At 33.4% G+C, this 26,981-nt stretch overlaps 2 protein-coding genes and 1 long non-coding RNA gene across 16 annotated transcripts; 2 read left to right on the plus strand and 1 right to left on the minus strand.

Moving 5' to 3' along the window:
* The first annotated feature begins 684 nt into the window (after positions 1-684).
* Positions 685-16,630, plus strand: Dap160 (dynamin associated protein 160). 13 transcript variants are annotated; one of them, XM_072019452.1, is made up of 37 exons: positions 685-1,024; positions 1,144-1,199; positions 1,420-1,573; positions 1,655-1,803; positions 1,882-2,109; positions 2,446-2,541; positions 3,137-3,226; positions 3,637-3,810; positions 3,951-3,974; positions 4,256-4,414; positions 4,502-4,859; positions 4,946-5,159; positions 5,252-5,403; positions 5,487-5,609; positions 5,690-5,828; positions 5,894-6,208; positions 6,294-6,665; positions 6,746-6,903; positions 6,979-7,180; positions 7,248-7,532; positions 7,668-7,778; positions 7,953-8,059; positions 8,336-8,471; positions 8,566-8,692; positions 8,777-8,941; positions 13,082-13,209; positions 13,288-13,394; positions 13,467-13,539; positions 13,602-13,808; positions 13,884-13,967; positions 14,052-14,207; positions 14,275-14,421; positions 14,488-14,728; positions 14,903-14,977; positions 15,206-15,280; positions 15,691-15,864; positions 15,945-16,630. In XM_072019452.1, the coding sequence occupies exons 2-37, from the start codon at positions 1,178-1,180 to the stop codon at positions 16,094-16,096; spliced, it is 5,679 nt and encodes a 1,892-aa protein (XP_071875553.1). In that variant the 5' UTR covers positions 685-1,024; positions 1,144-1,177; the 3' UTR covers positions 16,097-16,630. The 13 variants fall into 13 exon arrangements, with proteins under 13 accessions (XP_071875553.1, XP_071875555.1, XP_071875554.1 ...); XM_072019454.1 differs by having other exon boundaries at positions 7,953-8,048; positions 8,334-8,471; XM_072019453.1 differs by having other exon boundaries at positions 6,746-6,897.
* On the minus strand, positions 16,617-26,970 carry LOC139995734 (uncharacterized). 2 transcript variants are annotated; one of them, XM_072019477.1, is made up of 4 exons: positions 26,290-26,970; positions 26,096-26,197; positions 25,608-25,994; positions 16,617-21,329 (listed from the first exon to the last, which is right to left on the minus strand). In XM_072019477.1, exon 4 carries the CDS (start codon positions 21,325-21,327, stop codon positions 17,389-17,391), a length of 3,939 nt encoding a protein of 1,312 aa, XP_071875578.1. In that variant the 5' UTR covers positions 21,328-21,329; positions 25,608-25,994; positions 26,096-26,197; positions 26,290-26,970; the 3' UTR covers positions 16,617-17,388. The 2 variants fall into 2 exon arrangements, with proteins under 2 accessions (XP_071875578.1, XP_071875579.1); XM_072019478.1 differs by lacking the exons at positions 26,096-26,197; positions 26,290-26,970 and having other exon boundaries at positions 25,608-26,048.
* LOC139995767 (uncharacterized) lies at positions 21,214-25,468 on the plus strand. Its single transcript, XR_011802055.1, has 2 exons — positions 21,214-21,348; positions 24,112-25,468. It is a non-coding gene; the product is annotated as an uncharacterized lncRNA (long non-coding RNA).
* Positions 26,971-26,981: the final 11 nt, after the last annotated feature.

Raw genomic sequence — 26,981 nt, forward strand, 5'->3', positions numbered from 1 at the left:
TCAAAAGAAAAACAAAGTAAGATTTTCTTAGGAAAGTAGGAATTACTTTCTTCTCAATTTTGTATTTTGCATAGTTGCTACATATCTCCTTTTCCTTCTTTGCAAATATCAATAGACCGATTGATTCTATACCTGATAAGAAAAGTAGTTGATGGTAATTAATAGGTTATTCATACTTCCGGTCTCGAGTGTAACGATGTAAGATTATATTTTTAAACGAGTAAACAATATATTGATCGTTTGATGCAGTGTAATAACATCTGAACCATCGTGTAGAATTTTCTACTTAACCATTTTTGACCCGAGCTTGTTGGTAAAATATTAGATTACTACCTTATTATTCTATTAGCTGAATCTATTGTTTAATTTCAATTATGAAGTCTTCTTCCTGGCATATGTGTTTAACAAGGTCGACCAGATTAATGGAGCAAATTTCGAGGAAATACGATACTTCATTATATCGACACCAATATTTATATATTAAATTATAGGATTAATCAAACATCATATCACGAATAAATATGATATACGTGTAGAATTTCTTCTATTGAATGAAGTGCAGGAAATTTGAACGTTCGAACTAAGGGTTGCGGAAATAGCGATTTCTGCCGAAAATGAACGAGGCGGTTTCGGGCAAGCTATCGATTCCTCCCGAAGATTTACGGAAATAACCGAGGTCGTGAAAGTGACGTATGTACGTCAGTAGTGTGGGCCGACCCGCGTACTGTCGGTATAGTGAAGAAATCTGTCTGATTCTGTTTCTTACTAAAGGATCGCCAACGTCGCGACATGCAATCATGAATTTCTTTTAGTAAAACTGTAAAAGAGGTCTTATAACCAAAGAAAATAGCTCATTGTTGTATTTTTGTATAACTGGCGTGCGAAAAATCTTGCTCTTATACGTGTGCGTTAGGGTTTCGATCAATCTTCAAGTTCATGAACTCATAGTATTCGGTTAATTGGGTTTGTTCGTGATTGAATCTACGCTAAATTTATAGCGTTTCGACAATTCTTCTTTCGTGAGGTACATATCGAGTCACTTTCGCTAAGTTCGGTAACCATGACCTAACCTTGAAATCACAAATTTCTCTCATTGATTTCTCCAATAATTTTTATAGAAGTTATATATTTCTTTAATTACAGATTTGATTCGGTGGTCACCTACGGGTGAACAGAGATGGCCACCCCTCAAACTCCGGGTAAGTGAATTGTTTCTTTGTGTCCAAGCTTAGTGACAGGCATGCTCCTATTTAGTTGTCATGTTGACAGTAATTGAATTAAGGAGAAAACAGAAATTTCTGATTTTGTAGATGTTATTGATTGAATATTAGACCATTTCACAAATACTTTTACTTTCATTCAAAAGAAGTTGTTTATTTGAATATTATAAGATAAAAAAGGAGATGGCAATTCTTTCAGGTATGGATCCTTGGGTAATCCAACCCAGAGAACGTGCAAGATATAGAGAGCAGTTTGATTCTTTAAAACCAATCAATGGAGTTGTTACTGGAGAGCAAGCAAAAGAATTTTTACTTAAATCACAGCTTCCACCTGTCATCCTTGGACAAATATGGTATTCAAATTTTATTATTATATCACTCTGATATTTAATATCTTCAGAAATTATCATACATATAAAAACATGATTATATAGGGCTTTATCAGATACAGATGCAGATGGAAAAATGGACATAAATGAATTTAGTATTGCATGTAAATTAATTAATTTAAAGTTACGTGGTTTTGAAATTCCTAAAGCCTTACCTTCAGCTTTAATACAGAGTTTGAAGTCACTTTCTGCCAGTAAGTATGATAAAGGTAATAAATAATCAAGATTACTTCAATCATGAGTTCTGAACTCTAATGTTTGATAATATTTAGGTGATAGTAATGTTACGAACTTAACAAATGGAGCTGCTAATATTCTACCACAGAATAATGTTGCTTCATTAGTAAATTTATCTGCCCCACCACAAGTTCCGGTACAGCCTTTAATTAGTGGGATGCCTATGACTGGATCTGTTCCACGTCCGCTTATAGGACCACCACCTGTAAATGGACCATTACCAGGACATTCTATTAGGCCTGTTTCACCAATGACCTTACCAGGTAATTACTCTAAAAATTTTATGTTTAAGTATCTAAAGCATATATAAATGAGTACATATGGTGAAAAAAATATAAATTTTCATAGTATTCATCAAAACTCTTACACTACTGCTAAGGATTCTATTTCACAACAAATACAATTCATCTTTCAGTTGAATTTATGATTGATGTATATCATAACAGCAAAATATTCCATTATCAAGAATTAAAGTCTATTTCAATTACTACCATTGTTTACTATAGATATTATAGATCCAAAAAAATAAGAAAAAAATACATTTTATCTAACAAACAGCATTATGTAGCATTATTATACTTATGCATCATACTACACAGCATCACGACAAAGTAGACAGAATGTGGCTGCCACTACACATGCCACAACTCACACAGCGTCAAAGCCACCTGCTCGACCTGCACCACCCTCTGTGGGTATGTTATAAGAAGTGGATGTTTACATATGAATGATTATATCTGAATTTTCTTCTATTTTGTACCTTTCTTTCAAGTTTGTAAAAATATTATGACTTTTCTTTAAGGCATATTTTTTCCTTTTTCTTGATATGATCAATAATATAATGTTATGATGTGCTGTTGTATATGCATTAATATTTTGAATGCAAAGACTCATTTTTGCATGAAAGAACTTGCTATATTCTAAATAATTAACATATATAATAATGTGTACAATATCATTATCAAAATGATATTACATTATATTTTACACAATTACATATCACTAAAAGACAACACAAACACTTATCTTCAAAAGATATACTTTTATTCTTCGTGTCTATGTCTATGTTTTTATTTCATTATAAAAACACACAATACAGTATGTATATTATATGTGACACTATATGTATAATCAATGTTGCAATTGCTTTGGTCACTGACTAAGCATATACATATTCTACTCTATTATTTTTTCCTCTCTATATACATCTTTTATATATATATATAACTGTCCACTTATGCAACTCTGTATACAATAATATAATATTTGTGCTGCAAAAAAAAAAAAAAGGAATCGTGCCTTCTACAAGTACTACCACTACCACTACCACCACTCCTAGTGGTGGTCCTTCTCAAAGACCTACACCACCCTCAAATATTGGTATGTTTCAAAGTGCAAAGGAGATTTGAGAAGTAGTTTATCCATTTATTTAAAAGATAAAATTGCATGTATATCTAGATAGTTTCCTATATCTTTAGAATTAAATTTTAATATAAAGAAATGATTCCTTTTTGCATTATATATTATTGCATTAAACACCTTACTGTAATAAAAGATCATCCAATAGCATCAAATACATACATTTTAATATAAAATACCCATAATTATGAATTAATTTTGCCTTTATTACTAATCTTTCCAGTTGTTGCAGATGTAATTTATATTATTTTATTTTTCAATTACTTTGCTATTGCTTTGCTTTGCTGTTATATCATGTTTTTATTTTATACATTTTATTTAAAGTAATTCTTTAATGAGATTGTTTTTAAAAATGTAATTATGTATTTTAGGGGCAAATTTTTCACCTGCTACTAGTGGTCCACCACCAAAGCCAGCACCGCCTTCATTTCCTAATAGCCCTGTCGCTACTGGGATTTCACCAGTCAAAATTCCACCTGTTTCTGCCACAGCTATTGTTCCTCCTGTTGTTCAATCTGTACAACCAATGACTACATCTACCATGGGTAAAACCATATGTTTTTTCTTCCACACTCTGTTTCTTCATTATTTTTTTAATATTTATTTAGATTTTTAGTTTCCAGTGATATATTTGAATTAGAAAATTTATTGATTTGTGAATGATGTTTTATTCCTTTTTTTACAGATTTACTTGATCTTGAGTTTTCAGGTATACTTTATTAAATTCTGTAGAAAGACTTAGTTGTTATTTTTACTTAATTTAACTAATAAATAATGTAACTTAAATATTTTTTTATGGTATTCTTAAATTTTGATTTTCCTATACCTTAAGCTAAGACTCTAATATAAGAAATACTGCACTACTGTAGATAATAAACTATGATAATTAGTAATTTAACATTATTAACTAAATCATTCATCGAATAGTATTTTTAATATCACTCAGGAGCAGATAACATATATTTAATAAACATGTTTTTTTTCAAACAGGGATGTCTGCAGCAGCACCAATTGCACCTTTAAATACAACTCCAACACCAATGGCTGCTTTTGGTATGGCACAAGCAATGCCTATGCAACCATTATCTTGTACTAGTATGATTGCAGGTGGTTCTACTATGGTACCATCTATTGCACCAATGTCCACTGGTATATATAATTTAATTTTTGTAATCATAAAGTATCTTGTTTTGTTATTACATGATATGCTTCATTATTTGCTACATTTTCTTTCAGGAACTGGTGTAGTATCGACTCCTCCAGTTGTAGGTTTACCTCTAGTATCAGCAACCACAGCAAGTACGTTAGTGAATGGTGTAATTGCTCAAACACCAGTATCCACAAGTACACCATTAAGCACAACTGCACGTCCACCAAGTATAGATAGGGTGGGTTCGGTTGATTCACAACATAGTCAGCATTCAGTAGGTTCTCCACAATCTGTGGAATGGGCTGTACCTCATCAAACAAAATTGAAATATACTCAATTATTTAATACCTGGGACAGGGCGCGATCTGGATTTCTATCTGGCCCTCAGGCCAGAAATATAATGGTGCAGTCACAATTACCTCAACAAGTGTTGGCACAGATATGGTATAATAATATGACAGCAAATATTAAACAATAACTATCGAAAGGATAATTCTTAACATTTCTATAGAATATAAATGTGTTACTAGGGCGTTAGCGGACATGGATTCGGATGGTCGTTTGAGTTGCGACGAATTTGTATTAGCAATGCATTTATGTGATATAGCTAAGCTTGGTGAAAAGATACCTACCACATTACCAATTGAACTTATACCACCTGCATTCAGACGTCAACGACAAAGTAGCTTAACACTTTCACAAACTGGAACGGAAAACGTAGATCCATCGGCTGGTATGCCGCAAGTAAGTTTACTTTTTTTGTATATTTATGCTTAAATAATTTCATAATTATGTATAATAATATGTATTATATATTATAATTGTTTTTCTTACAGACCTCTTTTGAAGACAAACGTAAAGAAAATTTTGAGAAAGGACAAGCGGAGCTAGAACGTAGACGCAAGGCTTTATTAGAAATTCAACGTAAAGAACAAGAAGAACGTGAACGAAAAGAAAGGGAAGAGGCTGAGAAACAAGAGAAAATTAGGTAAACAAATGTTTCTTGAAGATTGGATAGGAGAACGTTTGTATTAAAGTGTTTTATATTGACTGAGAACAAATATTATACAGATTAGAACAAGAAAGACGAAGACAAGCAGAGATTGAGAAACAAATGCAAAGGCAGAAAGAGATTGAACAGGAAAAGGAAGAACAACGAAAACGAGCTCAAGAACAAAGAGAAGCAGCAAGAAAGTAAGTGAAATTTTATATAAATATTTGCATCTATAAAGATCTTAAAAATTTTCAGTAATGCAAATTTATTGTTTTAACAGAGAGATGGAAAGACAACGACAATTAGAATGGGAAAAACAGAAATCACAAGAGCTTCAGACTCAGAGGCAAAAAGAACAAGATGTCTTACTAAAATTGAAAGCAAAAAATCAAACATTAACTATCGAATTAGGAACACTTGTAAGTATTGAAGACTTTATTAATAAACTAACTAGTATCTATATAAAATTTTGGTTACAACTTAGAACGATAAAGTGAAAGAACTATCTCAAAAAATCTGTGACACTCGAGTTGGTGTATCTGGAGTAAAAACGACGATTGATGGAATGCGATCGACACGTGATGCACAGTTACAAGAGATGGCTGCCTTAAAGAATAAACTTCGAGAACAAAACCAAAGATTACTAGCCTTGAGTCAAGAGAAAGCTCGAATCGAAGCAAAGAATAAGCTAAATACAGCTATGGAGTCGGCGGGCCAAGAAGCAATCAAAATGGCATTCGATAATAAGCAAATTACCCTGAAACAAATGAAGGATAAAATTGCTGATTTACAACAGCAGGTATACTTAAGTATATCAAAATACAGTGTAATATATAATATATTAAAAGTGCTGTAATTTTGTAATATGAAATTAATATTAATAGATTGATGCTAAAATGGCTGACATAGAAAATAATAATGGCCAGCTTCAAGATATTAAAACGCAACTGGAAACTTTAGTGGCTGACTGTAAGAATCTTTACTTAACTTTCGAAGATAAAAAATTAAAAGTTTTAGAACTCAGAGCAAGTGGTGGTACTGGAGCTGGTACCGATTATACAACATCTGCTTGGGGTGATAGTGGTTGGAATGATACTTCAGCGGCAGTTAACGATTCTGCATGGCCTGTTAATGATACCACCACAACTAATGCAGTGGAAGAAACTACTCCAGGGGTTATGAAATATAGAGCTTTATACGAATTTGTAGCTAGAAATCAAGATGAAATATCGTTTCAACCTGGTGATATTATCTTGGTATTATTATAAAACTATATTCGTATATTAGAATAATATGAAGAACATAGAGTATAAAAATTAAATTATTCTTCTAACAGGTACCACCTGTTCAAAACGCAGAACCAGGATGGATGGCTGGCGAAATTCGTGGTCATACTGGTTGGTTCCCGGAATCTTATGTAGAACCAATAGATGTTGGCAGCTCAAATGATAATGCTTTCGTACAACAAGACAGTGTGGAGAAGAGAACGTTAGAGTTAGTTAATTAAACTGAAATCATAGTTAATTGTTAAAAAGATATATAATTTATTATTATGTTTATTTAATATAGAGGGATTGCTGAAGTTCCTGAGAATGTATCTGATGCCGGATCACTCGGCGATGAGCCTCCTCCTGTTGAACCTATCATACCTACTCTTGGATTAGGTGTAGTTTGTGATATACAAGTAACCACTTTGTATCACTATCGTCCTACGATAGAGCAACATCTTCCCTTTGAGAAAGGAGATATTATTAAAGTAGATGAACAACAGGTTAGTATAAAGATATATTCACAGCGTATATATACATTGACATTAATTACATTTCTTAACACTTTAGGGGGATTGGTGGTATGGTACATCTGGTAATGGAGCTAAGGGTTGGTTCCCTAAATCGTATGTCAAGGAAATTTCTGCTAATCAAACTGCAGTAGTTGAAGGACTCAATGAATACTACGTAGCCTTATATCTATATGATTCCGCCGAGGTTGGAGACTTAACTTTCAACCAAGGAGAAGTTATATTAGTCACTAAAAAGGAAGGTGATTGGTGGACAGGCACTACAGGAGATAGGAGTGGAATTTTTCCTGCCAATTATGTAGAAAAATGCGATGCTCCAGATCAGGTAAAATGGCGGTCCTCCTTCCATTTTATTGAGTGAAGTTTGAGTAACTGATTTCAACTTTTGCTATACAATGTGATGATATGCATAAGAAATAAAACAAGATTTTAGAATCTTAACATATATAACATTAATCAGGGTGCCTCTATAACTACTAACGTATCTGAAACAACTGCGATTACTGAAACAACTGAGGACACAACCACAAGTAATCATGAAACAGCTACTTCAATTGCTCAGGCAACATTGGTTCGTAATATTTTGATTTTAATGCTTCTCTACTTCCTAACTATGTTGAGAATATATTTCCTCTGTATTGTAAAAAGCTATTGTGTATTTAAAAGCTTTATAGATTTAATTTTGTACACATTAATAATTAGCCTGTAAGGTATAAAGATAGACGCACATATATCCCATGTTTAGCAAGCAGAGAAAACTGCTGAGCAACTCGAAGATGAAAGACAAGCCGCGGAAGATAGAGCAGAATTGCCAGATTTTTCCGCAATGGCTGCGCAGCAGGTAATTAATATGTGCTTGTGACATATATGTAATTTAGGAATATTTAATATTGATTATTTAATAAAATTTAATTGTTTTTTTTTATTGCTGATGTCCCGTTATCGCAGTATCATAAGGTACTTTATTTGTTACAAAATGTACCTGCTAAGTACTGGCTTATATTTTGTGCTTAATATTCATATATTATGGCTTCATAAATAATAATATACATTTGTAATATTTATAGTATATATATATGAGTAGAATATATAGTATATTTTTATAACACAAAGGCTTTGTTAACAGAGAGGAAGGAAACCTGAAATTGTACAAGTTATTGCACCTTATCAAGCCACTAGTTCTGAGCAGTTAGATTTACAAAAGGGACAATTAATAATGATTCGTAAGAAGACAGATAGTGGCTGGTGGGAAGGAGAATTACAGGTATAATTTATTAGTCCTTTCAAATTAACTATGATAAAATAATGGTTTTTTTTTGTAATTGTATTATATTTCGTGTTCTTGCTATACTGTTTAGGCACGTGGTAAAAAAAGACAAATTGGTTGGTTCCCAGCTTCTTATGTTAAACCTTTAACCAGTAGTAGCAATCGAAGTACACCTGTTTCTCATGGATATCAAGACTCTCCTACAGATCCAAATGTTGGTGAGTAGTTTTCAACTTTGTGTAATGTCATTTTATATGCACTAAATATGAGGAACATATCAGTAACATGTTTTACCAATATAGAACGCGTTATGGCATTGTACCCGTATCAGGCTCAAAATGAGGATGAATTAAGTTTCGAGAAAGGCGACGTTATAACCGTACTTGCGAAGGATGAAGCAGCATGGTGGAAAGGCGAATTAAACGGAATGTCTGGCGTTTTCCCTAGTAATTATGTATCTTCTATGTGTAAGTATTCTTTTTTATTTCAAAGTTTTACATTTCTTTTATAGAATTTGAAATATAATTGATGTCCATTATAAGTGTTTAATAAGGAGCAGTTTTGAAACAGTTTTGTAATTCACTAGTGTAATACAATTTGAAATAATATGAAACAAATATAATTGCTATACCATATTTGCAATTTATAATACGGATAGACGGACGACCGTCAGGTTTCAAATTTTATCTATCATTATAAGATATAAATCGATGTTATGACAGTATCAGTCTTCAAAATTTTAATAACGCAATTTATAAATTAATGCGACGGTCGTTTAGTAGGACCACATAAAATAGTAATTTCCTGAATACTATTTCATCTACTTATACATAATGTATATTTTCATATTGTATAATTCTGTATTTATAAAAATATCATAAAAATCTGCTTTTAAATACGTTTTTATTTACATATTATAGTCATTTATATATATAATATTTAACTAATAACTTATAGAATTAATTTGAAATTAGCTATAGATTACAGGCATAAATAAGATAGTTATTGAATATTTTGACAAGTTCTTTGATAAGTTAGATATATAAATATTACTTATTGATTTTCATTGTTTATAGTCTATGAGTACTACATTCTAATTTATGATAAAAAATTATACGGAAACAGTGTTTCTTTCACTATTATACACTACGGATGTTATGTGTGCTTCCTCCTCTGATATGGCTGCGTTCAAATTCCGCACTTTGGCTTGGAAAGCGGTATATCAAAGATAGCGGTACTTTACAATAATCGTTATTTTATTTCTGGTCTATTTATAACGGGTAGTTTTTTGCGAAATCAGTTATCAAAGAAGCGTACTTTCTCTATTATACAGCCTGCCTGTCTGCCTGCATGCCTGCCTGTCCGTCCGTCTGTCCGTTTGAGGTAGCTGCTTCGTTTCAATAAAATATTTATAGGATTTTATATATATATATGTGTATAATTAAAGAAAAATTATATAATATTATTTAATGTTTAATACAAAATTTTAAATTTATCCCTATTTTAGAAATATCATATCATTAAGTGTAATCAAAGAGTTAGATAAGGAAAACATTTTATTTAACATATATTATATCAAATTATAAACATTATCATTATAATATAAATAATCATTATAATCATATTTTTTATTTTACTTATTTTTATTATTTATTATTATTTTATTCATCTATATAATCTTTATTAATTTGCTTTATTACTTTAAGCTATTGCTTCATAAAGTATTTGAGTGGAATTATAATATCAATAGTAGTATTATAAAGCGAAATAGCTACTTCAAGGAATTTGAATATCTGTCATTAATACTTGGAAACAATCCTTTTTACTAATTGTTATCTTTCGCCTCTGCTTAACATGCAGCATAAAGGATAGCAGAGCAGCACCGCAGCATTGCAGGCTAAAATAAAAGCGTCTCGAGTGCAATAAGAATGATAGCAGTCTACACTGAACGCGACATGTTACAACCAACAAGTCTCATCGGTGGAGACAATGAGCATAGAAATGAAAGCAAAAGAAGGGAAAGACAGACTCAGGGCTGGTTCTTCGTTTTTATATTACTCCGAATTATTGCGAGTCTTTTTCTTCTGGTTCAGGGTCCTACTCGGTCCTTTATTTTCATTATCGTTCAAATTGTTACCATATGTTTTAATGACCATTATCCTTTAAACTATTGAATCTCTACGTATGGTTTACAAACGCAATTACCATTGCGCAGTATTTATATATATAATATATATATATACTCATAAAGGAGAGCGCTAAATATTGAGTAACTAGTTAATATCGTGTTATTACAACCACCTGACATGTGCACCAAATCCTACCTCAACCCTCTACTTTAATTTAGAACAGAGCTTAAAAATCGAATATGATTTCTTTAACCATTTGGAATAAAATCTATTAGTATCTAATATCTCAAATAAAAATTAAATGCAACATATATTTATTTAAGAAGTTTGATTTTTAGAAGACATTAGACGTACTTTCTGTTTATACTAGCACTTTTTGCCCAAAAGAAAATTTTTTAAAATCCACAAAAAAGCGGTTATAGAGATATAGCTGTAGTAGTACAGAAGCATTTTCTGCTAGAAGTAAAGACAATAAACATCGAAGTATTTATCTGTAAAACATTCATACTACTCTATGTATTTAACATTTGAACAGCTTTATGTGTAAATAAAAATATAGAAACATTATTAAATAATTAAAGGGCTTAAAGTGTTAGATCAATAAAAATTACGTGTACAAGTGCTATTAGTAGTATTAGAACTTTATAATTAATGTCCCTAAGAGTGAAGTTTTTTAAAATGTTTAACTGCTGCCTGTCTCTGTTCCCTTCTCTTCTATTAGCATTAGTACGTTATTTGGTGTGCAATACAGATGGTTTGTACAGTTATATTGCGCCGAGGCCTAGAGCAACAATATAGGCAACAGAATATTATTTTTCTGCTTGTCTTCAATGTAAAGGGAGAAGGAGTTGTTAAATCATAGTGTTGAATATTTCATTTAACCTTTTCTTTGCCACGGGTGAAGAGTTTGTTACAATGTATAGGAGATATTTACATAGCCTTGAAATTTTTGAACAATTACACAGTCTATAACTTCTGTTTAAATTCAAAATTTTATATGTAAGTATAGGGATCAGAAAGAGACGTAGTAATACTGTGCATAATGTTTACAAAGAGAATTAAAATATTGCTCTCTTTTGAATTCAATAAGTTTTAACCAAATCCATTGTTCCTATTTATTTATTCTATATATGTATAGTTATTATTTGTTTTCTGCTTTGAGTTTTGTCTGATAACATAATGGAAGATGATGTGCTCCTTCTTCACAGCCTTTTATTATAGAGCCTAAATCATCATTAAAATATCATTAATAATAATCATAAAGTTAGGTAGATATTATCTCCAATGGTGAGAATGATTTGTTAAGTAATGTTATATTGTAAACCAGTTTTTCCATCAATTTACCCCTGAGTATAATAGTTTAGATCATTTAAGGATAGAGTATCTAAATATTATTTCACAAATGTATTGTTATTTACTTATTCTTTATTTATATTTATTGCTTATAAGTTTACGAATCTCTGTGCTGAGATACTTAAATGCCGCCTTATTATTTTGAAATAATTTACTATTTTTACTCCTAATTACTCTTAATTTTGTAGTGTTTAAAATTTTATACAAATTTTGCGAAGTAATACAAAATAATTAGTAGAAGAAATCATTGAATATATTGTATTACATTTAATATTCATTCCATTGAAATATTCAGGAATTTGATGGAATAACTAGTTTCGAATCACCGCAAAAGCGCACAGTAGATCAGCATATTTATACACTAATTAATCCTTTTACACGTTCTATATAACTCTTTGCAAAAAAAAGTGTATAAATATGCCTGATCATGGAACTAAACATTGTGTGCTTAATATTAAATATTCTAGATGCGCCCATAATCTTGTAATCTTTATCTAAAACATGTTGACAATGTGTAAAGCAAGTTATGCAACTGGTTATTCTTAGATGAGAAAAATACTTGTGTAGTGCTATATCCTTAAGGTTGTTACTATTTGCAAAATATCCATATTGTTTGTTGTATCGTCGAATCTCATTATGAATCTCAAATTGTGTGTGGTATACTTTTGAGTGAAGGACACTGTATGAGTGTGAACAAGTTAAATCATTCTGTATTTATTACAGGTTTTTGTTCACACTTCATGTGGATATATTTGAAATTTCTCATATGCATATACACGCCGTTCTTATACATATGTACACATATCCATACATAATATACAGACGTATTCGCAAAACTGCTGATTGAAATAAAGTATCTGTCTGTTGTAAAGTATTGTTGAGTACAACAATTCTCCATTACTCAGTGAAACCCGATGACTAACTTAAATACTAAGAATATTTTCTTATGATTTTTAAGTTTTATTTCTCAAACATTTAATTCTTACAAAATTGTATGTAATAATTTTGCTAAAAACTTCATTTATTATTTGGAGCAAGTCGCCTAAAATTAGCTAAAGTTATTAAAAAAAATAAAAAAAAAAATAAAAAGAGACTGAAAAAACTCTGCATACATTTTATGTGTAGCTAATGAGATGACAACTAACTTACTAGTGGCTGGATTGGATTCTATGGAAAGAAAACGACAAGAATACATAAAAGAACTTATCACAACTGAACAAGCATATATAGAAGACATGAGACTTGTTCACGAGGTATATAACAATTTTTATGTAAAATAATTTGCTATGTGTTATATTTAAATTTATTTAAAAATAAAAATTCTTTTACAGGTTTTTGAGAAACCTCTCATTGAAAGTTTAGTTTTAACCGTGGATGAAGTAGATAAAATATTTGTTAATTGGAGAGATATTATTGCGTGTAACGATAATTTCTTAAGGTAGCGTTTTATATAAATATAATTCAAAAAACATTTACAATACCGGTCAATTATTTGATAAATATTTTTCAGAACATTACGGATACGACGAGATAATAGCGAAGGAGGGATTGTAAGAATGATTGGAGACATTCTATGTGAAAATGTAAATTTCTTTTACTGTTTGTAATTAATTTTATATCATAGTTTAATATTCGTATATTTTAGATACCTAGAATGTCAGCATATATAAGATTCTGCAGTTGTCAAATATCCGCTGCTGTTTATCTTCAGAGATTGACTGAAACTATGCCAGAATTTGTCAAAGTTGCTCAAATCTGTCAGCAAGATCTACGTACAAAAGGAATGCCTTTGAGCTCTTTCCTTATAAAACCAATGCAAAGGATAACAAAATATCCTCTTATTATTGGCAAAGTAACTATCATCTTTCCATTCTTGATTTCAGAAAAGTATAAACATCTTTACATCAATTTACCATAATTATTTTAGATTTTAGAGCACACACCAGTTGACCATCCTGATAGGCAATATCTCCAAGAAGCATTGGCTAAAGCCGAAGAATTTTGTACTCAGGTAAAATTTTTAAAATATTAACTGTCCAGTTAAATAAAAAGGATTATTATCGTTTTAATATTAATTTGATTTATTTTACTGTAGGTAAACGAGGGAGTTAGAGAAAAAGAAAATAGTGATAGATTAGAATGGTTGCAAACACATGTGGCATGCGATGGTCTTGAAGAACAACTTATCTTTAATTCTTTAACCAATTCTTTAGGTCCACGAAAACTTCTTCATTTTGGTATACTTCATAAGGTAGGTCAAATCTAGGAGACATTTCTTTCATGTAATAACAACTTTATAATACTTTAATGCCTCTTAGGCAAAAAGTGGAAAAGAACTTGTTGGATTTCTCACAAACGACTTCTTACTGTTTGCTCAACCAGTACTCAGCAGAAAGTCTTTATCCAGTGGACAACAGTTTTCATTTGAGAGAAACGAACATCAAAAATTCAAGATGTATAGAAAGGTATTTTACAGTAAATTACTGTAATAGCAGCATAACGGTACTAATGAAAATATTTATTTATTGCAGCCAATATTTTTAAACGAATTATCTTTTCTGGGTGATTTAGAGATGAATGGTAATATTAGTTTAGGTTCCTGTGAAGGTTCAGAAAATTCAACGAAAATATTGAGACTAAAAGATCAAAAAAAGCCAATAATATTATTAGCACCGTCTCCAAGTGAATGTTCACTATGGATCAGAAGAATTACAGAAGCAAGAAAGAAATTTATGGAAAACGAAAAAACACGTTTGCAAAGACAAAGATCAAGTAAGTCATACTTTCGTTATATCTAGCTATATATTATTGTTAAGTTATAGTATACTCCGTGTTTATTTTTGTATCGTTATTGTAATAGTAACTTTCATAAGTATAATGCAACGTATAAGAAATACTTACAATAAATTTAATGTATAATAACGCATAATATGTGTGAGTAAACAGAGCAGGCGCAATTTGGAGCGTGTGGCAGAATTCTTGTTACAGTGCTTGAAGGTTTCAATTTAAAGACAATACCTGGTAAGCCAAACTTGTATGTGCTTAAGTTGTTTGCCTTTTCGTGCATGTGCTTTGTGCTTGCTTATGGTTGCTTGGTTGTTATTTTTTATTTTTCTATAAAAGCGTACGATGAAAGGAAGCGTAATAATCTTCACTACGAAATAAAACCATCGAGGGTCATTCGTATCGCAATTACATTCTCTAACTATACAATGCGATTTTACTAACAAAGATCTGGCATGATTGTAGTTCGCAGAAGACCACCCCAGGGTAGACTTCGATTAGTAATTGTGGAAGCTGAAGATTTAATTATGTTGAAAAAAGGTAAAATTTTCTGCTTGCATGGAAGTTCTACCTTGCGACTTGGTATGGACAGACTTATAGATAAACACAAATAAAATGAAAATTACAAAGGATTGAAAATCATACATCTTATGTTTTAGCTAAACTTTTTTAAATTTTTCTTTTTTATCTCTATTGCTTCTTCATTTCTTAACTATATTACGCATGTATGGGAGACCTTTTTGCAATAGTAGATGATGTTAGTATTTAGCTATCTAGTAACATTAAACTTAATAATATTATTATCTTACATCTTAGCTGCGAAAACTATGCAACTGCAATTTACACTTGCAATTTATGCTTTATTAATAGTATGAGCACTGTAATCTATTTTATATAAAATTAAATTTTTTAATGTTATAACAATTATAATAAAATATCGAACTTTATAGGAAAGTGCAATACATTTTGTAAAGTGAGTATGGGCTCACAAGAAGAGAGAACGGGTGTCATATCAGGAACTGATTGCCCTTTATGGGATACATCAATGCAATTTCAAGTAAAGGATTTACTTGAGGATACTTTATGTATCACGGTCTTCGATAAAGGCTATTATAGTCCAGATGGTAAAATTAATTCTATACTTCTCATATAAACATAACTAAAAGAATTTTAGAGTAACAAAATATTTTAAATATTATCACAGAATTCCTCGGCCGAGCAGAAATAAGAGTTGCTGACATAATGAGAGATAGTAGAGATTCGTGTGGGCCAATACAGAAACGTATTCAGTTACATGAAGTCGAAAAAGGCATCGTTGTGTTGAAGTTGGATTTACGACTCTTTGGTAATCGATAAAAGGATTACATTACTCATATTTAGAAGTAAATGACTATGACATAAATTAAAAATTGTTACTGCTGGTTAGATTTTCCATATCATTAATTATAAGAAAACAAATTCTTGCCTTAATGTAATTGGTAACTGTAGTTTGGTAATTATAAGTGATCAATAAGGGCACAAACAATTAATATTTTATTGTATATTTATTTTATTGTATTTTAAGAAAGTTTATGATATATGCATTCTTTGCAATGCATCCTTTTCATCATATGAAATTGATATTCTGATATTAGTTTATAAGAAAGCGAGTACTTATATTATTTTCCATGTTGTATAAAGTTCATCCAATCATGTCAATTCTTAGTCTTCCTTAGAAATTAATAATTTATATTCGTTTGAAGCGCTACAGTATTATTGTTATTGTAAAATTGATAGTATATAGCCAGGGAGCATTTGTTTTTTATATTAAACACATTGTACAAAGTATGACGCATTTAGGAGGGCATTAATATAAATAAACGGAGTATGCAATAAATAATTTAGGAATAATTTATTATATTAATTGCTTAATATATAATTGCGATCATCAATGAGAAAGTAGAAAATAAGTAATGTAGTATACATTCTTCAGACTGACTCGTTAGATAGATTCAAACTTATTATGATAACGTATGAAGTAGATGTACAAAATATGGTGATTTCTACAATTTAACACAATAGAACTTTATAAAATTACTATATAATCTATAAATAAAATAGATAAATTAATATAAATATAGTAATTTCTTAATAAAATAAATATTGTAGATGATTCCTTGTAGTCATTGTAATCAAGAGGATTACATGCAAAGCGGTGCAAATACATTTAATAAAATTTTATTCTTTGCTACAAGATGATTTATAACATGTTGCATTACATGAAGTAGTTAAGATTGTTACTAAATTGTTAGTATTTAACTCGGATTGTATCGCTTGCACCCCATTGCATCCAACCCTTCTCAACGAATTCAATGATCCAAAATTATCAAAGATCATGTGAATATTCAGACTTATATAGTTTAACTCCCCATGAAGACAATGAATTGTCCCAGTCACCAGTGCACATAGTTTCGAGATCTTTAGTTCCCTTTTCAAAGCAAGTGTTCCAATCGGCATTACTTCGATAACCCAACTAAGATTGGTCCAAATCTTTCATTCTGGAGAAAGACAGCAATGCCAAGAGGAGCGTAATAGTAATTAACGAAATACTCGAAACCAAGCTTATTTTCGCTCAATTAATATTTCTACATGATAAACATATGCTTTCATCAAACTGTCGAATTGGCAGACTCTTGAAAATGCGTGCTCACTTCAGTTTCCAACTCGCTGGATTCTTTACGCTCTGACCGGTCTTCGTTCTGCGTAGGAAATTCGTAAATCGGTTTGAACCCACCGAAGAGCTGTGGTTTGAAGTTCTCAGCATCGAATTCAGTTTTTTCTGTTTGAGACTCTTCTGCATTCGAGGTGGTCTCGGAAGAATCGTCATCCGATTTTCTACTAATGGTAGGTTCAACTACGACAACGCTCCAGCCGTTCTTTGAAGGTGTTTCTGCACTGATACTTGCTACAAACGGCGCCATGAAGTTCTGTGGAGACGGCGCAGAGCTGGAGGAACTAGAAGGTTGCTGCGAAGGCAACAGAATGGGCTTCTGATCACTATTTTCAGTTTTAGATTTATCCTCATCACGCATATCTATGTCTAAACGATGAGAAGCTTGAGCTGTTGGAGTATAAACATAAGCAATTGGTGTAGAAGATGGCAAGGCTGGCAAACGATGAAGAGTAGCTGAGATAACCTCGTTCTTCCTTGCTGGGAAAGGTACGAAATCCTGTAAGTATGGTATAACGTTCACGCTGGAATCCTTTTCGTCCTTCTCTTCTGTAGTTTCTTGTATAGAATCTTCTTCTTGTCGCTGATCGCTGGGCACCAATAATGGCGTTTCTCTCATTCCATTGACAAGAATGGAAGGGTCAGGACGTTCCAGAGGATACGGAAAGTCTGAGGCAAGTGGCCGTCCATTAAAGACATTATGAACAGAAGGTCTTGGCTCTTCATCCATTTCTTGATCCTCATTATCCTGAAGTAATGTCTCTGGAGGAAGGGGTCTATGTGGTCCTCTCGTCCCGACAACTACGCTCTCATCTTTTTCTCTAGAATCGTCAGGATGAATATTCACAGCAGTATTCACAGGATAGACCACGTAAACCGGTGGCTCAGCTATTGGTTCATGGCTGTCAAACTTTCTCCTATCTGCATTCTGCTCAGTTACTATTCTATCCGACTCGTCATTTGTATTTTCATCCATAGAGGACAAATTTGGTTCTGTAATATCCTCCGCGAATTCGCCATGTTGTTGGATCATCTGAAGAGTAGCTACGTGTGGCGGATCAGCAGTTCTTCGTTTAGGGAATAATGGAGGTCTTGGCGGCACCTGAGGCGGCTCCTCTGAGTAACGTTCTGCCCGTTCTTCCTCTTCCAACCGCAGTTTCTGATTGGGCACACGGTGCGCCAGTTTAACATCGTCCTCTCCTCTAGAGGTGGCTGGTATCGATGGAAGGCGAAACCTCTTGACCGTGGACTCGACGTCTCGAGGAGGCACTATGTTCTCAGCCTTCGCGGAAGCTGCGCCGGCAAGCCTAACGGCATGAATTGGAGGAGGAGGAGGGTTTAATCTCTGAAGATAAGATGGAGGTGGAGGTGGTAGAGGTCTTCTGGTTGGAGGATGAGACTGAACAGGCTGTCTCACTCTGGTGGGATAGCCTTGACCAGCTGGAATCGTTCCAATCGCCTCAGATCCACGATGACCATGAGACGTTTTAGCATTTGGACGGAATTGTGGTAGAATGTTTGGCAAAGTAGAATCGGGAGGATAAGGACGTCTTCTTATTCCCATAGGTTCTGAAGGAGGAGGAGGTGGTGGAAGGGGAGGAGACGGTGGTTGTTTCCCACGAGGTGGCAAAGGCAATCTTTGAGGTCTTGGATGATCCGGTCTTATCGTACCACCGTGATGATAATGATAATAGAACTGTGGTGGCGACTTTGGTCGTTCAGCCGGCGGAGTTAAGTTCTCCGAAAGTTGTGGCAGGTGATCTTCATTTAAAACTGGAGGATCTACCCTTACAGGTTTCAACGTTGTGGAAGAAGGTGTTATTTCATGCACAGTGCCATCAGCTTCGTTTATAACAACAATGTGTTCCTCAACTGGTTGTTTAGGTTCATCTTTAGGAAATACCACGTAGTTAACGTCCTTATCATCCTTCTTATCTTCCGACTGTTCCATAAGCACTGTGCCTTTTACGAATGAATTCTGTGTTCTAGAAGGTTCTATCTCATTTGCCAGCTTCTGAGTTCCAGTAGGATTAGGTTGTCTCCATGTTTGAGCAGCATAAGTAGGATTATTCTCCAGTACGGATACCGAAGGCAGGCCAATTGTTCCTCGGTAATCTGATTGTGGATCGTAATTGCTTTTGTCTGATGAAACACCGTATAAAGGTCGGAAAGAAGCATCGATTCCAGTAGAGCCGCTATAAGGATTCTCTCCAATTGCAGTGCCTAGTGAATAATATCCACCTTCGACGTTTTGTCTGTTTCCAAGGACAAAGGATACTGTATCCTGATCAGGTGGTATCACTATATTGCTAGTGCTTTCTACCAGAATTCCCCCACCTAATCCAGTTGGTCTCTGATTAATAACTGCGTTTGGACGATATCCCTGGTTCATGATAATGTTATCCGCAATACCATGTTTTCGATTATCTTTTTCAAACGCTGATGGCATTCTGTGTTCGTTGTCCAAGGGCATAGACGTTACTAGACGCGAAGGAAGAGCTTGGAACGGTAGCGAGTTACTGTGGAAGATACTTTCTTGAGGCACTGGTGAAGAATATATTGCAGACGATGATGGAACTGGCGTACTTGTTGTCGTAGTGGTTACAGGAGTGGTCTCTGGAATTCCAACAGTTGTGGTTATATTATGAACAGTCGACGTTGTGCTAGGCACTGTACTAGCTTTTACAATTTCATTGGTCGTCTCTTTCATCGAGACATAATCCTTCGCATCCTCTCCATCTCCAATTTCATAATCCTCGTAACTATCTATATACTCTTCGTGGTTTATAGGAGGCATCGTCTGAGGATCTCGATTGTGCTGCACTATATTATTTGGTCCTTGATGACCATTACTGTACGCAGAGGATTGAAGTTTCTCTATTGGAAGAATATCATCGTAATCATCCAGATGATCAGTAAATCGTTTGGGAGTGGAGACAGGAGGCTTCCAGGTTGTTACAACAGGTGCTTTCGTCGAAGTGGAGACAGTAGTAGATGGTGGAGGACTAGATGTCGTAGTAGAAGTAGTAGTACTAGTCGTCGTCATCGTCGTCGTCGTCGTCGAAGTTGTCGTGGGTCTAGAAGTCGTAGAAGTGGTGGTAGCTCTAGATGTAGTCGACGGGATTGGTTTAGCAGTCGTTCTCATTGTTGTAGTCGAAGTTGTCTTAGGCATATACGGTTTTCTAGTGGGATAATACATTACAGTTTCTCCATGATAAGGCTTGTGATTATAAGTACTATAACTATTTGATCCACTCTGAACTTTTGTATTCGCATAGGAACTTGATATCAATGGATATTTGTCCTTGCCATACTTGTCGGAAGAATAATGAACAGGAAGATTAAGAAAATCATGAAAATTAGGTGAATAAGGATTAATCTCGTTTGGACTAACATCATCGGTCTCTTTGTTGTTTTCCATCTTCTTTTTCGTTAAATAAGATTCGTTCTCCCTCGCTAAGTCCTTGTTGTTCATCTTTTCATCTTCGTTTACGCTTTCTTGATAACGAGTGCTGAAGTTGAGGGCTTTGACTGGCGGCGCCTTCTCGAAGTCAATTTTACCGGTGATAGGATCCTTCTCGAGCGAAAACGGTCTGCCACCGTTGAAGGCGAAAGGATACGGAAGATGATAACGCGGCGCTTCTTCGTCGTCCGACGTCGACAGCGCAGCGGTGCTCTCCTCTGCATCGAGATCCAGGTCAAGGTCACCCAGCTGCGCCGTCCTTGCCAAACTTGGAGAAGATTCCATCTCCTCCAGTAAGGACTTTGGCGGACTGTTGTCCATATGGCCTCCCATCAAATACTCCGACAAGGTGCCCGTCACGCAGGCCAATGTGACCATTAGTATCCATGGACCGAATCGCATTGTTCTTCGCATACCTGAAAGCGTGTCACATTCGTAATAAAATAAAGGATTTTAGTTCTATGTGAAAATATTTTTTTATACATTTTTACTAACTTTAATTATAGAATACGTGCGATAGGTAAAAGTTGGTCACGGCTTGCTTTTCTTATTTATATTTAGTATTTACACGTAGTATTTATTAATATAATACATGTATTTATATATTATGGCTCTACGATTCTTATTTATAGCAGTCTTATGGCTGTTATTAATGGAAATATTATTATACTTGTAGAAAGTTAGAGTATCAAATTAAACTTTATATTCTATACATAGTATTTCTGAAGATCCAATTACGTAAATTGAAATTCTACATTTTCTTATACAAATTAGAGAAACGAATGTTGTAAGCGTTTAAAAACATGCTCAGTTTCTGTTTTTCTAGTACTCCATTATTATACATATTTATGAAACTTCAAATTATCCACGATGCTTGTTAGTTTTCTGAACTGTCAGTATGACGGATGGTAAAGTAAAAGGCCGGAAAACAGTTCCGTCCCTTGTGTCCTACATTTAATATATCTGGACACGGTAGTGAAACGTGCATGCGGGATACACGTACAGTTCATGATACGCCCACCGGATTTGTCGCGTCATACCATCACCGAAATTACTGTAAACGCGTCACCGATGTCTGCATCACCTTCGCCAAACAAGAACAATGCGAACAAATGCAAATTAATGAATTAACCGTTCAGTTGCATATACCTGCATCTACAAACTTCAACTTAGAATTATTTCCTTTTCATTGGGTAATAAATTTTAATCCATTTAAAATCTCGAAAATACGAATCATTTTCACAATTGCCAGAAAGAAATTCAACTTTTCTTCTTGCATCTAAATGACGTATTTTTAATTAAATAATTCAATAATTCGTTTCAGAGCGATTGATAATAATTTGTAATTTACAATAATTGTCAAGAAAGGATCCACGAGTCAGACCCGGAAATTTAGGACGACACTGCCAGCAATTATTTGCAAAATGAAAATCAAAGTCGTTCATCGTCGACAATACATTGAGCTTCTGGCCAGTAATTAACGGATCCTCTGACCGTGGAGAAAATCATCAGCACAATAGAATGATAAACAGGAACAGGTTACATGCTACATCTTTCATCAAGCGGAATCGCGTTCCTACGCGTAACGGGTTCTCTCGTCCTCTCTCTCTTTTCCTCTTCCTCGTGCTCTTCCCGTAGCATTCCAGCAGCTTTTGTCGAGGTTGTGCCACAATCTCCATCGCTGTATTTGGCATTAGCATTTTGTTACTCGCACTTTCGAGCAAGCTTTCGTTGTCACAGACGAAACGGAACTGGTGCCTCGAGGAACATCCGCCGACCCATCAGGGACATCTTTTTTGGAGAATATTTGTGACTAAATATTTTATAGTACCATCAAATATTAATTATAATACGACGATTAAATATCTTTACTTTATCATCTGTTCTTGTATTTTTTACTTAATTTTTTTTTTTTTATTAGTAGATTTATCAAACTACAGATTACTGACGAAAATTATGGCACTTCTTTGGAATTAAATAACGTATCTTCTTTTCTCTACTTCGGTGACAATCTTCTATAGTAAACTTAAATTTGTAAGGAAATACTGAAAGTGATTAAAAATCACTTTTTATCATTTCCTACATACTCCATATATTATTTTCACCAAATTGACCCAAACGTACTTCTATTTTTGTACCATCCCTGTTATAAATCTTCTCATGAACCACAAATTGATCAATCATAAAAAATTATAAATATCCATCATAAAATTTCATTTTCTAATGAATAAACTATAATTAAAACTTACAAACCCTTTAAGAAGCATCAGCATGATAGAGATTAAATAATACTCTTTTATAATTAGAATTACTTTGTGGTGTTAACAAACTAGAGCAGAAAGAGTCGGAAGCAAATGAACCGTCATCTTTATTAATGCGTGGGTGGATAAAAGCATGGAACTCAAATAGTTTTAACAATCTGTTCAGGGTTTTGGGTTTGCTGTATAGACAGCACATTTGCTATTTTTTGGCAAATTGGAATTTTCCACGCTACATATTATAAGGTTTACGACTCGGACCGAGTCGAGAGGTTAATTGGCATCCTAAGCACTCGACGGGTCTTCTCAACAGTAAAAGACGTGGCATAAACCTCGACACTCGATAAACTCGACAATAGACAAAGGACGTTACGCTACGTACCCTCGACCATGTATGCCGATACCATGTATACCGTCCATGACAGTTCGGCAGTTACAGAATTGGACAGAAACAGATTTCCACTTGATAGGAATCGTTAACTAAAACACATCTCCTAGATTGACAGAATATAAGCACCAGGCGCTTTAAGAGACAACAGATTCATCACGCATTCGTCTAAGTTAAAACTCCGTTACTTACAATTCATTTGCTCTTTCGTTTATACTAAAAAGTTCAAATAAACCTACTAAACACAAGCTTAATAGACATCTTTAATCTACCTCCACCTTGAACGTTAATATCGTTCAAGGTTCGCGACCTCGATCGAACAGTTGCAACCTGATTGATCGCCATCTAGTTGATAGATCGCAACATAACCTGAAACAATCTATTGTTGCCTGTGAGATCATCTTCCAAGGTCCCTCGGTGGTCATAATATTCGTCTTTAGCGTGTTCGTGACCGTGACCGCCTCCTAACTCGGTGACTGGTACACGAAACAGAAACGTGTGTACTGTTCATCGGGATGACCCACTTTAACCGGCTTGTTTTTGGGGTTTCAGTCCTGAGAGTTGTTTCGGCTACATCAGGTTCGTGAATCATCAGCTTTTCCATGAGCAACGACACCGGAGGGAACCGTAATAATATTCATCGTTGCTATTCCTCCTCGACCTCTTTCTTCTTTATCGTACTTCTATCAATGGTTCATTGTGATCTCGATGAATGTGATTATTGACTTCGTTCAAGGGTCTCTGATCTATTATTTCAGTAAAGAATTTTTTGTTGACCTTTTTTCTGTTCACAGTATATTGCACGATTGTACGCGTATTTGTATCAGCGGACTGCTGATATTTATGCAAATTCATATATATATATATATATATATATATATATAATGGTAAAGATGAAATTTAGATGTCAGTAACTGTTTTATTACTTATTAAATGTTATAGTAAGTACTATACTTTGGATATTTTATATATTTTTGTATATTATATTATTCTATACACTTTTATAACTTCAAATCTCTCATAAATACATAAAAACCCACAATCTATTCTTACCTTAACAATTAGAATTTTTATCATAGTTGTATCATTACTTTTTTATGTAAGAATTTCTCCTTAAATTTAACTTGTTTTCTAGATGCTTTATATGAACTTCTATTATTTCACCTATTTATATGGACTCCTTAATTTTTATATACTTCTTGTAATCATCTCCTTTTGTTTTATGTATGTGAATATTATTATTGTTGTCATAAATTTTCGATTGAAAAGATGATAAAATCTTTGATAAAAAATTTGTTCTCAACTTTTCATCTCGTATGATCTTGTTTGACACGGCTGTTAAGACCATAACGGAGTCTTCAACAATGCAGGATTTTCTTTATTACCTTTACTGTTTTTCTCTTATTATTATTTATGAATCTTTCGTTTTTTCTTTTATTAATTTAATCTTCATTTAATTTAATTTTATTTAATTATACCTTGAACATCAATTGAATTATACATACGGAAGATAACATTATAAATAGATCATGCTGTAGTCGAGGTTTCCTTCGTTTTTAAATGAATCGTTTGCAAACGCAATGACAGTAACCGGTTTCAAACTCAATTTTTAACGCGTTTCAACGTGGTTCTTATCACGTGCATTTATGCTCCTCCATGGAACGTTTAATACAGCGTAAACTCGGCCTAATTATAACGGTATCATGATTACAGAATATATATATATATATATATATATATTCTAATTGTACGCTGGATACGTGAAATTTGTAACGAAATATTAAAATACTCTATTCTCATCTACTTAATTTAATAATTTAATCTAATTGTTTTTTTTAATTTAATGAATAATCTGTAGAAAATCTTGTACTTTCATTAAGCAAAATTAAATATTATTGTTTAACAATAATTGTATTATTACAATTTTTCATTACTTGATTAATAAAAAAATATTCAACACAAAAAGTATTCTTTTTCTTTTTAAGCATAATTTCTGTTAATGAATTTTTGTAGTTAAAAGGAAAGCAATACATTATAGAAAAAAATACCTGGATGCAATGATGAGATGAATGCGGATGCACCCCAGTGATCTCAGAACGATCCTCAGTGTTTTTAAGCACTTAAAACTCCATGTACTTCAATTCTAATTACCGTTGAACCTGTCACTCTCGGTTTTTTGGTCACAAGAAAAGCAATCGTAAAACGCGGACACGATCAAGGTGAATAGAACGTGCGACGAAACCATGAAAACTTGCAGCCCTGGTAGAGGGTCACACGTCGACTGAGGTACCTCGGCAACCAGGTGATAGCAGGAAGACGGCTGAAGTGGTGGCGGTAAGGCGAAGAGGTGGAACTTCGGAGGAACGTGGACAAAATGTTGTACAAGAGCAAGACGAAAGTCCAGAGAAGGAAAAAAATAATCCCGGAAGATTCTCCTGTCGAAATGAAAGTATCACCAAATATAATGATCACTGAATTGAAGTGATTTTGATTTTCAGAAATATTGTCATAAACCTTTGATATTTTATTAAATTACCCTTTCTTTTAATTCTGATGTATGATTCTTGTATTGTTGTTTTGTTATTTATAAACTTCATGAAATTCTAATAATATTCTAATAATAATTCCTGAGTCGCTACTAAAATTAATCTTTTAAAGATGCATTATGATTTATTTTATATAAAATTATAATTTATTTTCTTAAAAATAATTTTATGTAGTTTATCAAACCTTAATAACATATAGGTCAAAGATACACCAATGTTGATGCTACATATGGAACAAAAAATCCGATTCTTGTTTTCATCAAAAAATGTAACACGCTCGGTGGAACAGGGACAAACTTTCTAAGGTTTTCTCAGTGTGTATCGATTGTAGAAAGATTCCTCAGTACGTGGTAGGTGTCGATAAAATGAGGAAGGAAGAGAAGAGGTGAGATGCTCCACCGTGTGTGTACGGCTATCGAGTGGTGGAGGTAAGAAAGAGAAGGAGTAGTTGAATCTGACTAATGGACGGCACAGAGTCGACGGAACGGTACGCGGAACAGTTAGACGACGACCCACATTACTGGGAGTTGCTCAGGGCCGGCCAACGTGCCAGTTTCTTCGACCTTACCCTCCGTTAATACAAGCTAGATCTTCTAGGATCATATTAAAATCATCAATTTAAATCCTTCCTCTATTTCCTTATTCTCTAAAATGTCTATCCTTTATTCGAATGTAATTATCTTTCTACATCTTTCTTCACCTTCCTTTTTCAACTTAGGAACTTTCTTGCTTTTTACGCCGTTCGCCATTTGATTGCTAAAATTATTGATCTGCATTCTTCTTTTGAATTTTGATAATTCATGTTGATTATTGAAATTGGAATTCGTATTTTTGGAGGAGTTACGGAAATATTTTGGAAGAGTGAAAAAACTGTAA

This window comes from Bombus fervidus, chromosome 16 (assembly GCF_041682495.2).
Source record: "Bombus fervidus isolate BK054 chromosome 16, iyBomFerv1, whole genome shotgun sequence".
Lineage (NCBI taxonomy): Eukaryota > Metazoa > Arthropoda > Insecta > Hymenoptera > Apidae > Bombus > Bombus fervidus.